General features: G+C 48.2%; 1 protein-coding gene across 3 annotated transcripts in view; it reads left to right on the top strand.

Moving 5' to 3' along the window:
* Positions 1 to 14,677, top strand: part of ATP13A1 (ATPase 13A1) — a 48,531-nt gene that overhangs the window by 14,221 nt on the left and 19,633 nt on the right. For all 3 annotated transcript variants that reach the window (XM_082299355.1, XM_082299356.1, XM_082299354.1), the window contains exons 7-13: positions 2,197 to 2,303; positions 4,417 to 4,546; positions 5,708 to 5,763; positions 5,854 to 5,980; positions 7,854 to 7,991; positions 9,549 to 9,669; positions 13,106 to 13,263. In XM_082299355.1, the coding sequence (XP_082155481.1) occupies positions 2,197 to 2,303; positions 4,417 to 4,546; positions 5,708 to 5,763; positions 5,854 to 5,980; positions 7,854 to 7,991; positions 9,549 to 9,669; positions 13,106 to 13,263 (837 nt within the window). The remainder of the gene's footprint in view (positions 1 to 2,196; positions 2,304 to 4,416; positions 4,547 to 5,707; positions 5,764 to 5,853; positions 5,981 to 7,853; positions 7,992 to 9,548; positions 9,670 to 13,105; positions 13,264 to 14,677) is intronic.

Genomic DNA, 14,677 nt, shown 5'->3' with positions numbered 1-14,677 from the left:
GGGAATTCCATGGAAAATGGCCTTAAAAATGGGAATTCCCATGGGAAAATGGCCTTAAAAATGGGAATTCCATGGGAAAACGGCCTTAAAAATGGGAATTCCATGGAAAATGGCCTTAAAAATGGGAATTCCTATGGAAAACAGCCTTGAAAATGGGAATTCCATGGGAAAATGGCCTTAAAAATGGGAATTCCATGGAAAATGTCCTTAAAAATGGGAATTCCATGGAAAATGGCCTTAAAAATGGGAATTCCATGGGAAAATGGCCTTAAAAATGGGAATTCCTATGGAAAATGGCCTTGAAAATGGGAATTCCTATGGAAAATGGCCTTGAAAATGGGAATTCCATGGGAAAATGGCCTTGAAAATGGGAATTCCATGGAAAATGGCCTTAAAAATGGGAATTCCCATGGAAAATGGCCTTGAAAATGGGAATTCCATGGGAAAATGGCCTTGAAAATGGGAATTCCATGGAAAATGGCCTTAAAAATGGGAATTCCCATGGAAAATGGCCTTGAAAATGGGAATTCCATGGGAAAACGGCCTTAAAAATGGGAATTCCATGGGAAATGGCCTTGAAAATGGGAATTCCATGGAAAATGGCCTTGAAAATGGGAATTCCTATGGAAAACCTCCCTAAAAATGGGAATTTCCACGGAAAACCTCCCTGAAAATGGGAATTCCATGGGAAAATGGCCTTAAAAATGGGAATTCCATGGAAAATGGCCTTAAAAATGGGAATTCCCATGGGAAAATGGCCTTAAAAATGGGAATTCCATGGGAAAACGGCCTTAAAAATGGGAATTCCATGGAAAATGGCCTTAAAAATGGGAATTCCTATGGAAAACGGCCTTGAAAATGGGAATTCCATGGGAAAATGGCCTTAAAAATGGGAATTCCATGGAAAATGGCCTTAAAAATGGGAATTCCATGGAAAATGGCCTTAAAAATGGGAATTCCATGGGAAAATGGCCTTAAAAATGGGAATTCCTATGGAAAATGGCCTTGAAAATGGGAATTCCTATGGAAAATGGCCTTGAAAATGGGAATTCCATGGGAAAATGGCCTTGAAAATGGGAATTCCATGGAAAATGGCCTTAAAAATGGGAATTCCCATGGAAAATGGCCTTGAAAATGGGAATTCCATGGGAAATGGCCTTAAAAATGGGAATTCCTATGGAAAACCTCCCTAAAAATGGGAATTTCCACGGAAAACCTCCCTGAAAATGGGAATTCCTATGGAAAATGGCCTTAAAAATGGGAATTCCTATGGAATACTCCCTGAAAATGGGAATTCCCAGAGAAAAACCTCCCTAAAAATGGGAATTTCCACTGAAAACTTCCCTAAAAATGGGAATTCCCATGGAAAAGCTCCCTGAAAATGGGGATTTTTATGGAAAACCTCCCTAAAACCGGGAATTTTTATGGAAAAACTCCCTGAAAATGGGAATTTTTATGGAAAAACCTCCCTGAAAATGAGAATTCCCATGGAAAATCTCCCTAAAATGGGGAATTCCCATGGAAAACCTTAAAAACCAGAATTTTTACGGAAAATCTCCCTAAAAATGGGAATTCCCACAGGAAACTCCTGAAAACCAGGAATTTTTATGGAAAACTCCCAAAAAGCAGGAAAACCTCCCTAAAAATGGGAATTCCCATGGAAAACCTCCCTAAACCCGGGAATTTTTATGGAAAACTCCCTTCAAATGGGAATTCCCATGGAAAACGCCCTAAAAGCGGGAATTTCCCCCCTCGGCTTTGTTGGAATGAAGTCGAATTTTGAGGGTTTCAATTCCCATTTCCAGGGAAATGCCCTGGGAATTCTCGCTGGGATTTGAGGAATTCTGGCAGCCGCTGGGGTGACCTCGGGGTTTTATTTCCAGGATTTTCCCTTTTTTCCCTGGCATTTCCTGCTTTTCCACCATCAATTCCCAGCATTCAAAGGCGGCAATTCCCAAAATTGCCCAAAATTCCAGGAATTCCGGGGGCTGCTTTGCTTTTTTTGCTTTTTTTCCCCACCTTTCCCTTCCTCCAGCCTCCAACCTTTTCCCACGGGAGCGGGGCTGGAAAAATGGGGGGGAAAAGCAGGGAAGGGGAGGTTTTGGAGCGGGAAAAACGGGAAAATGGAGGTTTTTGGGTGTGGGAGATGTTGGGAATTTGGGGAATTTGGGGAATTTGGGGAATTTCTGCCGGCAGGACGCTCCCCCCAGGAGAACCTGGTGCCCTGTGACCTCCTGCTGCTGCGAGGCCGCTGCGTCGTGGACGAGGCCATGCTGACCGGGGAGTCCGTGCCCCAGATGAAGGTGGGGAAAATGGGGAAAAAATGGGGAAAATGGGGAAAAAATGGGGGGAAAAAATAGGGAAAAGTGGGGGGAAAATAGGGAAAAGTGGGGAAAAAATCGGGGGAAAAATCGGGGGAAAAATGGGAAAAATGGGCTGTGCTGAGCAGGGAGTCCATGCCCCAGATGAAGGTGGGGAAAATGGGGAAAAAATGGGGAAAAAATAGGGAAAAAAATAGGGAAAAGTGGGGGGAAAATCGGGGGAAAAGTGGGGGAAAAAAATAGGGAAAAGTGGGGGAAAAAATAGGGAAAAGTGGGGGAAAAATGGGGAAAAATGGGAATGGGCGAGGCCGTGCTGAGCAGGGAGTCCGTGCCCCAGATGAAGGTGGGGAAAGTGGGAAAAATGGGGAAAAAAATAGGGAAAAGTGGGGGAAAAATCGGGGGAAAAGTGGGGAAAAAAATAGGTAAAAGTGGGGAAAAAATCGGGGAAAAATGGGAAAAATGGGCTGTGCTGAGCAGGGAGTCCATGCCCCAGATGAAGGTGGGGAAAATGGGGGAAAAAAATAGGGAAAAGTGGGGGAAAAATAGGGAAAAGTGGGGGGAAAAGTGGGGAAAAAAATAGGTAAAAGTGGGGGGAAAATGGGGGGAAAAATAGGGAAAAGTGGGGAAAAAATCGGGGGAAAAATGGGAAAAATGGGCTGTGCTGAGCGGGGAGTCCATGCCCCAGATGAAGGTGGGGAAAATGGGGAAAAAATGGGGAAAAAATAGGAAAAAAATAGGGGAAAGTGGGGGAAAAAAAAGGGAAAAGTGGGGGAAAAATCGGGGGAAAAATGGGCTGTGCTGAACGGGGAGTCCGTGCCCCAGATGAAGGTGGGGAAAAATGGGGGAAAGTGGGAAAAATGGGGAAAAAAATAGGGAAAAGTGGGGAAAAAATGGGGGGAAAAATGGGAAAAATCAGGGGAAAAAAAGAAGTAAAAGTGGGGAAAAAAATCGGGGGAAAAATGGGGAAAAAATGGGGGGAAAAATGGGGAAAGTGGAGGGAAAAAATGGGGAAAAAACTAGGGAGAAGTGTGGAAAAAATTGGGGGAAAAATGGGGGAAAAAATGAGGGGGAAAATGGGAATGGACGAGGCTGTGCTGAGTGGGGAGTCTGTGCCCCAGATGAAGGTGGGGAAAAAATGGGGGGAAAGTGGGAAAAATGGGGGAAAAAATGGGGAAAAGTGGGGGAAAAATCAGGGGAAAATGGGGAAAAAATGGGGGGGAAAATGGGGGGGAAAATAGGGAAAGTGGAGGAAAAGTGGAGGGAAAAAATGGGGAAAAAAATGGGGAGAAATGGGGAAAAATGGGAATGGGTGCGGCTGTGCTGAGCGGGGAGTCCGTGCCCCAGATGAAGATCTGGGAATGGGGGGAAAAATGGGGAAAAATGGGAAAGGAAATGAGAAAAGTGGGGGGAAAATGGGAGGGAGGAGAAAGGGTCAAAGGGGAGGGGAGAGGGTCAAGGGAAAGGGGGGAGGGGCAGTGAGTGCTCAGTGGTCAGCGAGTGGTCAGTGGTCAGCGAGTGGTCAGTGGTCAGCAGTCAATGGGCAGTGGGTGGGCAGTGGTCAGCGAGTGGGTGGGCAGTGGTGGGTGGGCAGTGGGCAGTGGGTGGTCAGTGGTCAGCAGTGGGTGGGCAGTGGGTGGTCAGTGGGCAGTGGGTGGGCAGTGGGTGATCAGTGGTCAGTGGGTGGTCAGTGGTCGGTCAGTGGTCCGTGGTCAGCAGTGGGTGGTCAGTGGGTGGTCAGTGGTCAGTGGGTGGGCAGTGGGTGGTCAGTGGGCAGTGGGTGGGCAGTGGGTGGTCAGTGGTCCGTGGTCAGCAGTGGGTGGGCAGTGGGTGGTCAGTGGTCACTCCCGCCCCGTGTGCCCCCAGGAGCCAGTGGAGGGCAGTGGGCAGTGGGTGGTCAGTGGGTGGTCAGTGGTCCGTGGGTGGTCCGTGGGTGGTCCGTGGGTGGTCCGTGGGTGGTCAGTGGGTGGTCAGTGTGTGGTCAGTGGTCACTCCCGCCCCGTGTGCCCCCAGGAGCCGGTGGAGGGCAGTGGGCAGTGGGTGGTCAGTGGGTGGTCAGTGGGTGGTCAGTGGTCACTCCCGCCCCGTGTGCCCCCAGGAGCCGGTGGAGGGCCGGCGGCCGGAGCAGCCGCTGGACCTGGGTGCGGACGGGCGGCTGCACGTCCTGTTCGGGGGCACGCGCGTCATCCAGCACATCCCGCCCCAGCGCGCCGCCTCCGGCCTCCGGCGTGAGCCCCTGCATCCCCCGTTCCCTGAACCCCTGAATCCCTGGATCCCTGAAACCGCCATTCCCTGAACCCCTGAATCCCTGAACCCCTGAATCCCTGAGTCCCTGGATCCCTGAATCCCCTGGATCCCTGAAACCGCCATTCCCTGAATCCCTGAATTCCCTGGATCCCTGAATCCCCCATTCCCTGAATCCCCCATTCCCTGAATCCCCCATTCCCTGAACCCCTGAATCCCTGAATCCCCTGAACCCCTGAATTCCCTGAATCCCTGAATCCCCTGAATCCCTGAATCCCCTGGATCCCTGAAACCGCCATTCCCTGAATCCCTGAATTCCCTGGATCCCTGAATCCCCCATTCCCTGAATCCCCCATTCCCTGAATCCCCCATTCCCTGAACCCCTGAATCCCTGAATCCCCCATTCCCTGAATTCCTGAATCCCTGAATTCCCTGAGCCCCTGAATCCTTGAGCCCCTGAATCCCCCATTCCCTGAATTCCCCATTCCCTGAATTCCCCATTCCCTGAATTCCCCATTCCCTGAATTCCCCATTCCCTGAATCCCTGAATTCCCTGAATTCCCCATTCCCTGAATTCCTGAATCCCCCCAATTCCCTGAATCCCCCATTCCCTGAATTCCTGAATCCCCCCCAAGTCCCTGAATCCCCAATTCCCTGAATCCCCCCCAATTCCCTGAATCCCCCCAATTCCCTGAATCCCCCCAATTCCCTGAATTCCCCCAATTCCCCAATTCCCAACCCCAAAATGCCCCAGAATTCCCATCCCGGAATTCCCTGGGATCCCCACAGGGCCACCCCCCCACCCCAGTTCCTCCCTCAGCCTCCAACGTGAGCGATTCCTGGAATTCCTGCCCCAAATTCCCTGGAATTGCCATCCTGAAATCCCCAAATTCCTGCCCCAAATTACCTGGAATTCCCATCCCAAAATCCTCAAATTCCTGCCCCAAATTCCCTGGAATTCCTGCCCCAAATTCCCCAAATTCCTGCCCCAAAATTCCCTGGAATTCTTGCCCTGAATTCCCTGGAATTCCCTCAGGATTTCCTGGAGGATTTCTTCAGGGATTTTTCTGGGGGGATTCCCAGGGAATTCCCTGCGGGATTTCCTGGGAATTTCTCGGGATTTACTCGGCATTTCCCCCCCCCAGCCACGGATAACGGGTGCTTGGCCTACGCCCTCCGCACCGGCTTCAACACCTCCCAGGTGAGCCGGGAATTCCCGGGAATTCCTGGGAATTCCAGGGAACTGGGGGCTCAGGCATTCCAGGGCGGGCGCTGAGGGCTCCTTTTCCAGGGAAAGCTGCTCCGGACGATCCTGTTCGGAGTGAAGAGGGTCACGGCCAACAACCTGGAGACCTTCATCTTCATCCTCTTCCTCCTCGTCTTCGCCATCGCCGCCGCCGCCTACGTCTGGATCCAGGGTGGGAATCCCGGGAATCGCGGGAATTCCGGCAGCGGGGCGGGGCTTGGGAAGGGATTTGTCCCGGAGTTTTGGGGGGGGGAAGTTGGGAATCAGATCCCAGAGTTTGTGGGGAGGGTGGGGCAGGGCTGATCCCAAAGTTTGTGGGAAGGTTGGGAGTCGGATCCCGAAGATTTTGGGAAGGACAAGGACTGATCCCAGAGATTTTGGGAAGGACAAGGACTGATCCCAAAGATTTTGGGAGGGACAAGGACTGATCCCAGAGATTTTGGGAGGGACAAGGACTGATCCCAGAGATTTTGGGGAGGACAAGGACTGATCCCAAAGATTTTGGGAGGGACAAGGACTGATCCCAAAGATTTTGGGAAGGACAAGGACTGATCCCAAAGATTTTGGGGAGGCCGAGCCCCTTCCTGTTCCTCCTCGGGATGCAGAGGAAATTCCTGTTCCTCCCCTCATTCCAAAGGAGCCGAGGATCCCCCCCGATCCTGATCCCATTTTTCCCTGATCCTGTTTTTTCCCCTCATTCCCAAGGTACCAAGGATCCCCCCTGACCCCATTTTTCCCTGACTCTGGTCCTGTTTTTTCCCTGACCCTGGTCCCGTTTTTCCCTGACGCTGATCCCGTTTCTCCCGGATTCCCAAGGCACCAAGGATCCCCTCTGACCCTGATCCCATTTTTTTCCTCTTAATCCCATTTTTTCCCTGACCCTGACCCCATTTTTCCCTGACCCTGATCCCGTTTCTCCCGGATTCCCAAGGCACCAAGGATCCCCTCTGACCCTGACCCCGTTTTTTCCCCTTAATTCCATTTTTTCTCTGATCCTGACCCCATTTTTCCCTGACCCCATTTTTTTCCCCTTAATCCCGTTTTTCTCTGTCCCTGATCCCGTTTCTCCCTGATCCTGACCCCATTTCTCCCGATTCCCAAGGCACCAAGGATCCCCCCTGACCCCGTTTTTCCCTGACCCCGTTTTTCCCTGACCCCATTTTTTCCCTGACCCTGATCCCATTCTTCCCTGACCCTGACCCCGTTTTTTCCCCTTAATCCCATTTTTCCCTGATCCTGACCCCATTTCTCCCTGACCCTGACCCCGTTTTTTCCCCTTAATCCCGTTTCTCCCTGACCCTGATCCCGTTTCTCCCAGATTCCCAAGGCACCAAGGATCCCCTCTGACCCTGACCCCATTTTTTCCCCTTAATCCCATTTTTCCCTGATCCTGACCCCATTTCTCCCTGACCCTGACCCCATTTTTTCCCCTTAATCCCATTTTTTCTCTGATCCTGACCCTGTTTTTCCCTGATCCTGACCCCGTTTCTCCCTGACCCTGATCCCATTTCTCCCCGATTCCCAAGGCACCAAGGATCCCCTCTGACCCTGACCCCGTTGTTTCCCCTTAATCCCATTTTTCCCTGACCCTGATCCCGTTTTTCCCTGACCCTGATCCCGTTTCTCCCCGATTCCCAAGGCACCAAGGATCCCCTCTGACCCTGACCCCGTTGTTTCCCCTTGATCCCATTTTTCCCCGATTCCCGAGGCACCAAGGATCCCCTCTGACCCTGACCCCGTTGTTTTCCCTTAATCCCATTTTTCCCTGACCCTGACCCCGTTGTTTCCTCTTAATCCCATTTTTCCCTGACCCTGATCCCGTTTTTCCCTGACCCTGATCCCATTTCTCCCGGATTCCCAAGGCACCAAGGATCCCCTCTGACCCTGATCCCATTTTTTTCCCCTTAATCCCATTTTTCCCTGACCCTGATCCCGTTTTTCCCTGACCCTGATCCCGTTTCTCCCGGATTCCCAAGGCACCAAGGATCCCCTCTGACCCTGACCCCGTTGTTTCCCCTTGATCCCATTTTTCCCCCATTCCCAAGGCACCAAGGATCCCCGGCGGAACCAGTACCGGCTTTTCCTGGAATGTGCCCTGATCCTGACGTCCGTGGTGCCTCCGGAGCTGCCCATCGAGCTCTCCCTGGCCGTCAACACCTCCCTGATCGCCCTGGCCAAGCTCTGTGAGAATTCCCCAGGGATTTGGGAGCGGGAGGGATCCCCGGCCGTTTTGGGAAGGACTCCTTGATCCTGGTGGTTGGGGATGGGATTCCCAGAGGATCTTGGGCTGGTCCAGCCCTGGAAGAATTTCCCCTTCCTGTTTTTATTTCTTTCCCCTTTTTCCCCTTCCCTTTGTTTTCCCAATTTTCCCTCCTTTTCTCCCCCTCCCACTTCTTCCCTTCCTGTTTTTCCTTCCCGTTTTTTCCCTCACATTCCTTCCTTCCCGTTCTTTTCCTCCCAAGTTTTCCTCCCAATTTTTTATTCCCAAATATTTCCTCCCGATTTTTTCCCCCTGATTTTTCTTTCCCATTTTTTCCCTTCCCATTCTTTCCCTCCTAATTTTCCCTTCCCATTTTTCCCGTTCTTTCCCTCCCATTTCCCCTCCCATTTTTCCCATTTTCCCCTCCCATTTTTTCCATTCTCCCTTCCCATTTTCCCATTTACCCCTCCCATTTTTCCCATTTGCCTTTCCCATTTTGCCATTCTCCCTTCCCACTTTTCCCATTTTCCCTCCCATTTTTTCCCATTTTCCTTTCCCATTTTCCCCATTCCCCCATTTTCCCCTCCCATTTTCCCATTTTCCCCTCCCATTTTTCCCATTTTCTGTCCCCATTTTCCCTCCCATTTTCCCCTCCCATTTTTCCCATTTCCCCTCCTATTTTTCATCCCATTTTTCCTCCCATTTTTCCCATTTTCCCTTCCCATTTTCTCTCTGTTTTCCTTCCCATTTTTCCCATTTTCCCGCTGTTTTCCCCTCCCATTTTCCCCATTTTCCCTCCCATTTCCCCATTTTCCCTCCCATTTTTCCCATTTTCCCCTCCCATTTCCCCATTTTCCCTCCCATTTTTCCCATTTCCCCTCCCATTTTTCCCATTTTCCCTTCCTATTTTCCCGCTGTTTTCCCCTCCCATTTTTCCCATTTTCCCCTCCCATTTCCCCATTTCCCCTCCCATTTTCCCCATTTTCCCTCCCATTTTCCCCGCCCATTTCCCCATTTCCCCTCCCATTTTTCCCATTTTCCCTCCCATTTCCCCATTTTCCCTCCCATTTTTCCCATTTTCCCTCCCATTTTTCCCATTTCCCCTCCCATTTTTCCCATTTTCCCTTCCTATTTTCCCGCTGTTTTCCCCTCCCATTTTCCCCTCCCATTTTTCCCATTTTCCCTCCCATTTCCCCATTTTCCCTCCCATTTTTCCCATTTTCCCCTCCCATTTCCCCATTTCCCCTCCCATTTTTCCCATTTTCCCTCCCATTTTCCCCTCCCATTTCCCCTCCCATTTTTCCCATTTCCCCATTTCCCCTCCCATTTTTCCCATTTCCCCTCCCATTTTTCCCATTTTCCCATTTTCCCCTCCCATTTCCCCATTTCCCCTCCCATTTTTCCCATTTTCCCTCCGGTTTTCCCCTCCCCATCCCTCCCCAAACCCCTCCTCTCCTCTGACCCCTCCTGGCCGCTCCCAGCCCGCGCTGATTCCCTCATGGATTCCCTCCGAAATTCCCGCTTTTTCCCGCTTTTCCAGACGTTTACTGCACGGAGCCCTTCCGGATCCCGTTTGCCGGGAAGGTCCAGGTTTGCTGCTTTGACAAAACCGGGACCTTGACCAGCGACCACCTCGTGGTGCGAGGGGTGGCCGGGCTCAGGTGGGTCCCGATCCCGGAATTCCCGCTGGGAAGAGGGGAAGGGAGGGGGCTGGAACGGGCCGGAAGGACAAAATCCCCCCAGAATCCTCACAAAATCCTGCCAGGAAATGAAAAATCCCGGGATTTTGTGGGATTTTGGTGAGGTTTTTGGTGAGGTTTTTTGTGGGATTTTTGAGAGGATTTTGTGGGATTTTTGTGAGGGTTTTGTGAAGTTTTTTGGGGATTTTGTGGAATTTTTTGTGAGGGTTTTGTGGGATTTTTATGGGATTATTTTGTGGGATTTTTTGGTGAGGATTTTTGTGAGGATTTTGTGGGATTTTGTGGAATTTTTGGTGAGGATTTTGTGGGCTTTTTTGAGAGGATTTTGTGGGATTTTGGTGAGGATTTTTGTGAGGATTTTGGGGCATTTTTTCTGAGGGTTTTGTGGGATTTTTGGTGAGGATTTGGGGGGAATTTTGTGTGAATTTTGAGGATTTTTTGAGAGGATTTTCTGTGGGATTTTGTGAGGATTTTTTGGGGAAGATTTTGTGGGATTTTTTGTGAGGATTTTTTTGGAATGTTATGAGGATTTTGTGGGATTTTTTTGGGGTTTTTCTGAGGATTTGGCAGGGGGGCGATTTTGGGAGATTTTGTGAGGATGTTTTGAGGGGATTTTGGGATATTTTTGTGGGATTTTCTGAGGATATTTGTAGAATTCCCTGAGGATTTTGTGGGTTTTTTGGTGAGGATTTTTTGTGGGATTTTGTGAGGGGATTTTGTGGGATTTTTGTGAGGATTTTCTGAGGATTTTTGTAGAATTCCCTGAGGATTTTGTGAGGATTTTTTGTGAGGATTTTGTGGGATTTTTGTGAGGATTTTTTGTGGGATTTGGTGAGGGGATTTTGTGAGATTTTTATGAGGATTTTGTGGGAGGATTTTGGAACATTTTTGTGGGATTTTGTGAGGGGATTTTATGGCATTTTTTGTGAGGATTTTGTGAGGGGATTTTGTAGAATTACCTGAGGATTTTGTGGGATTTTTTGTGAGGATTTTTTGTGAGGATTTTTGTAGAATTCCCTGAGGATTTTGTGGGATTTTGTGAGGGGATTTTGGGATATTTTGGTGGGATTTTTTTCTGAGGATCTTCTGAGGATTTTTGTAGAATTCCCTGAGGATTTTGTGACCATTTTTTGGTGACAATTTTTTTGGGGGGTGCGTGGATTCTTTTTTTTTTTTGTTGGCCGCATTTTGTGAAGATTTTACGGAATTTTCCCCTTTTCCCCCCACCTCCATTTCCCGGCATTTCCATGCTGGAAACCCCTTTGGGACTGACCTGGGCCCGTCCCGTTCTCCTCAGGGAAGGGAAGGAGCTGCTGCCGGTGTCGGATTTTTTTGTGAGGATTTTGTGGGATTATTTTGTGGGATTTTGTGAGGAGATTTTGTGATATTTTGGTGGGATTTTGTGAGGGAATTTTATGGGATTTTTATGAGGATTGTGTGGGATTTTGTGAGAGGATTTAGTGAGATTTTTGTGAGGGGATTTTGTGATATTTTGGTGGGATTTTGTGAGGGGATTTTGTGGGATTTTTATGAGGATTGTGTGGGATTTTGTGAGAGGATTTTGTGAGATTTTTGTGAGGGGATTTTGGGATATTTTTGTGGGATTTTGTGAGGGGATTTTGTGGGACATTTTTGTGAGGATTTTGTGAGGGGATTTTGTGGGACATTTTTGTGAGGATTTTGTGATATTTTTGTGGCCGGATTTTGTGAGGGGACTTTGTGGGATTTTTATGAGGATTGTGTGGGATTTTGTGAGAGGATTTTGGGACATTTTTGTGAGGATTTTGTGAGGGGATTTTGTGGGATTTTTTGTGAGGATTTTCTGAGGTTTTTTGTAGAATTCCCTGAGGATTTAACGACCATTTTTTTTTGTGGCCGGATTTTGTGAAGATCTTACGGAATTTTCCCCTTTCCTCCCCCCCTCCATTTCCCGGCATTTCCATGCTGGAAACCCCTTTGGGACTGACCTGGGCCCGTCCCGTTCTCCTCAGGGAGGGGAAGGAGCTGCTGCCGGTGTCAGATTTTTTGTGAGGATTTTGTGGGATTTTGAGGAATTTTGTGGGATTTTTTGTGGGATTTTTGTGAGGAGATTTTGTGATATTTTGGTGGGATTTTGTGAGGGGATTTTATGGGATTTTTATGAGGATTTTGTGAGAGGATTTTGTGAGATTTTTGTGAGGATTTTGTGAGGGGATTTTGGGACATTTTTGTGAGGACTTTGTGAGGAGATTTTGTGATATTTTTGTGGGATTTTGTGAGGGGATTTTATGGGATTTTTATGAGGATTGTGTGGGATTTTGTGAGAGGATTTTGTGAGATTTTTGTGAGGATTTTGTGAGGGGATTTTGTGGGATTTTTATGAGGATTTTCTGAGGATTTTTGTAGAATTCCCTGAGGATTTTGTGGGATTTTGTGAGGGGATTTTGGGATATTTTTGTGAGGGGATTTTGGGATATTTTTGTGGGATTTTTTCTGAGGATCTTCTGAGGATTTTTGTAGAATTCCCTGAGGATTTTGTGACCATTTTTTGGTGACAATTTTTTTGGGGGGTGCGTGGATTCTTTTTTTTTTTTGTTGGCCGCATTTTGTGAAGATTTTACGGAATTTTCCCCTTTTCCCCCCACCTCCATTTCCCGGCATTTCCATGCTGGAAACCCCTTTGGGACTGACCTGGGCCCGTCCCGTTCTCCTCAGGGAAGGGAAGGAGCTGCTGCCGGTGTCGGATTTTTTGTGAGGATTTTGTGGGATTTTGAGGAATTTTGTGGGATTTTTTGTGGGATTTTTGTGAGGAGATTTTGTGATATTTTGGTGGGATTTTGTGAGGGGATTTTATGGGATTTTTATGAGGATTTTGTGAGAGGATTTTGTGAGATTTTTGTGAGGATTTTGTGAGGGGATTTTGGGACATTTTTGTGAGGACTTTGTGAGGAGATTTTGTGATATTTTTGTGGGATTTTGTGAGGGGATTTTATGGGATTTTTATGAGGATTGTGTGGGATTTTGTGAGAGGATTTTGTGAGATTTTTGTGAGGATTTTGTGAGGGGATTTTGTGGGATTTTTATGAGGATTTTCTGAGGATTTTTGTAGAATTCCCTGAGGATTTTGTGGGATTTTGTGAGGGGATTTTGGGATATTTTTGTGAGGGGATTTTGGGATATTTTTGTGGGATTTTTTCTGAGGATCTTCTGAGGATTTTTGTAGAATTCCCTGAGGATTTTGTGACCATTTTTTGGTGACAATTTTTTTGGGGGGTGCGTGGATTCTTTTTTTTTTTTGTTGGCCGCATTTTGTGAAGATTTTACGGAATTTTCCCCTTTTCCCCCCACCTCCATTTCCCGGCATTTCCATGCTGGAAACCCCTTTGGGACTGACCTGGGCCCGTCCCGTTCTCCTCAGGGAAGGGAAGGAGCTGCTGCCGGTGTCGGAAATCCCGCTGGAAACTCACCGGGCCATCGCCTGCTGCCACTCCCTGGTGCAGCTGGAGGACGGGACAATCGTGGGGGACCCTCTGGAAAAGGCGATGCTGACGGCCGTCGATTGGACCCTGACCAAAGGTAAATCCCAAATCCTGCTTTTTCCTTGGAATTCTGGGCTCTTCCAGGCGGGAAAAGCCGCGCCGAGCTCAAAAATTCCCGTTTTCAAGGTGGCAGAATTCCAGATTTTCCCTGTGGTTCGGGGGGGTTTTCGCCCTTCCCTCTCCTCCCCCCTCCCATCAAATTTGGGGGAAATCAGGTGTGGAAATTGGGGATTTGAGTGGAAATCAGCTCCCAGCGGGGGTTTGAGCCCTAAAAAGTTCCTCTGGAAGGAGTGAGTTCCCTCCTGGCTTATTCCACAAGCTGGAATTCCTGGTTCTGCTTCCCTGAGGGGCAGCAGAATTCCAGAGTTTTCCGTAAATTGTGGGGTTTTCCGCATCTTAGGACGGGAATTTTCCATGAACCTTTATCCATGGATCCCGTGAAACTCAGGCTGTTGTGGGTTACCCTGAATTCCACCTGAATTATCCCAAATTCCTCCTCAGTTCCACCGGAATTCTTCCGAATTCCATAGAAATTATGCTGAATTCCAGCAGATTCCCTGTATTGACCTGAACTGCCCCCAAAATCCCCCTAAATTGCACAGAATTCCGCCTGAATTCCATGGGATTATTTTGAGTTCCCCCAGAATTCCGCCTGGATTCCGTGGATTCTCCTCAATTTCCTGAATTATCCGGAATTCCACTTGGATTCCACCTAAATTATCCGGAATTCCACCTGAATTCCCTGGAGTGCCACCAAATTATCTGAAATTCCCACTGAATTCCTGCTGAATTCCACCTAAATTACTCAGAATTCCACCTGAATTATCCTTAATTTTCCCTCAAATATCTGGAATTCCACCTGAATTATCCTAAATTCCACCTGAATTATCCTGAATTTTCCCTCAAATATTTGGAATTCCACGTGAATTAATCTGACTTCCCCCTCAAATACCTGGAATTCCATGTGAATTAGCTGGAATTCCACCTGAATTATCCTGAATTCCACCTGACTTATCCCCAGTTCCACCTGAATTAATCTGAATTACCCCTCAAATATCTGCAATTCCCCCTGAATTATCCTGAATTCCCCTTAAATATCTGGAATTCTACCGGAATTACCTTGAATTTCCCCTCCAATATCTGGAATTCCACCTGAATTAATCTGAATTCCCCCTCAAATATCTGGAATTCCACCTGAATTATCCTGAATTCCCCCTCAAATATCTGGAATTCCATGTGAATTAGCTGGAATTCCACCTGAATTATCCTGAATTCCCCCTCAAATATCTGGAATTCCATGTGAATTAGCTGGAATTCCATGTGAATTAGCTGGAATTCCACCTGAATTATCCTGAATTCCACCTGACTTATCCCCAGTTCCACCTGAATTATCTGAATTCCACCTGAATTAATCTGAATTCCCCCTCAAATATCTGGAATTCCATGTGAAT

The sequence above is a fragment of the Coloeus monedula genome (genome assembly GCF_965178545.1).
Source record: "Coloeus monedula genome assembly, chromosome: 31".
NCBI classification, from domain to species: domain Eukaryota; kingdom Metazoa; phylum Chordata; class Aves; order Passeriformes; family Corvidae; genus Coloeus; species Coloeus monedula.
This window is presented reverse-complemented; position numbering and strand designations above follow the sequence as displayed.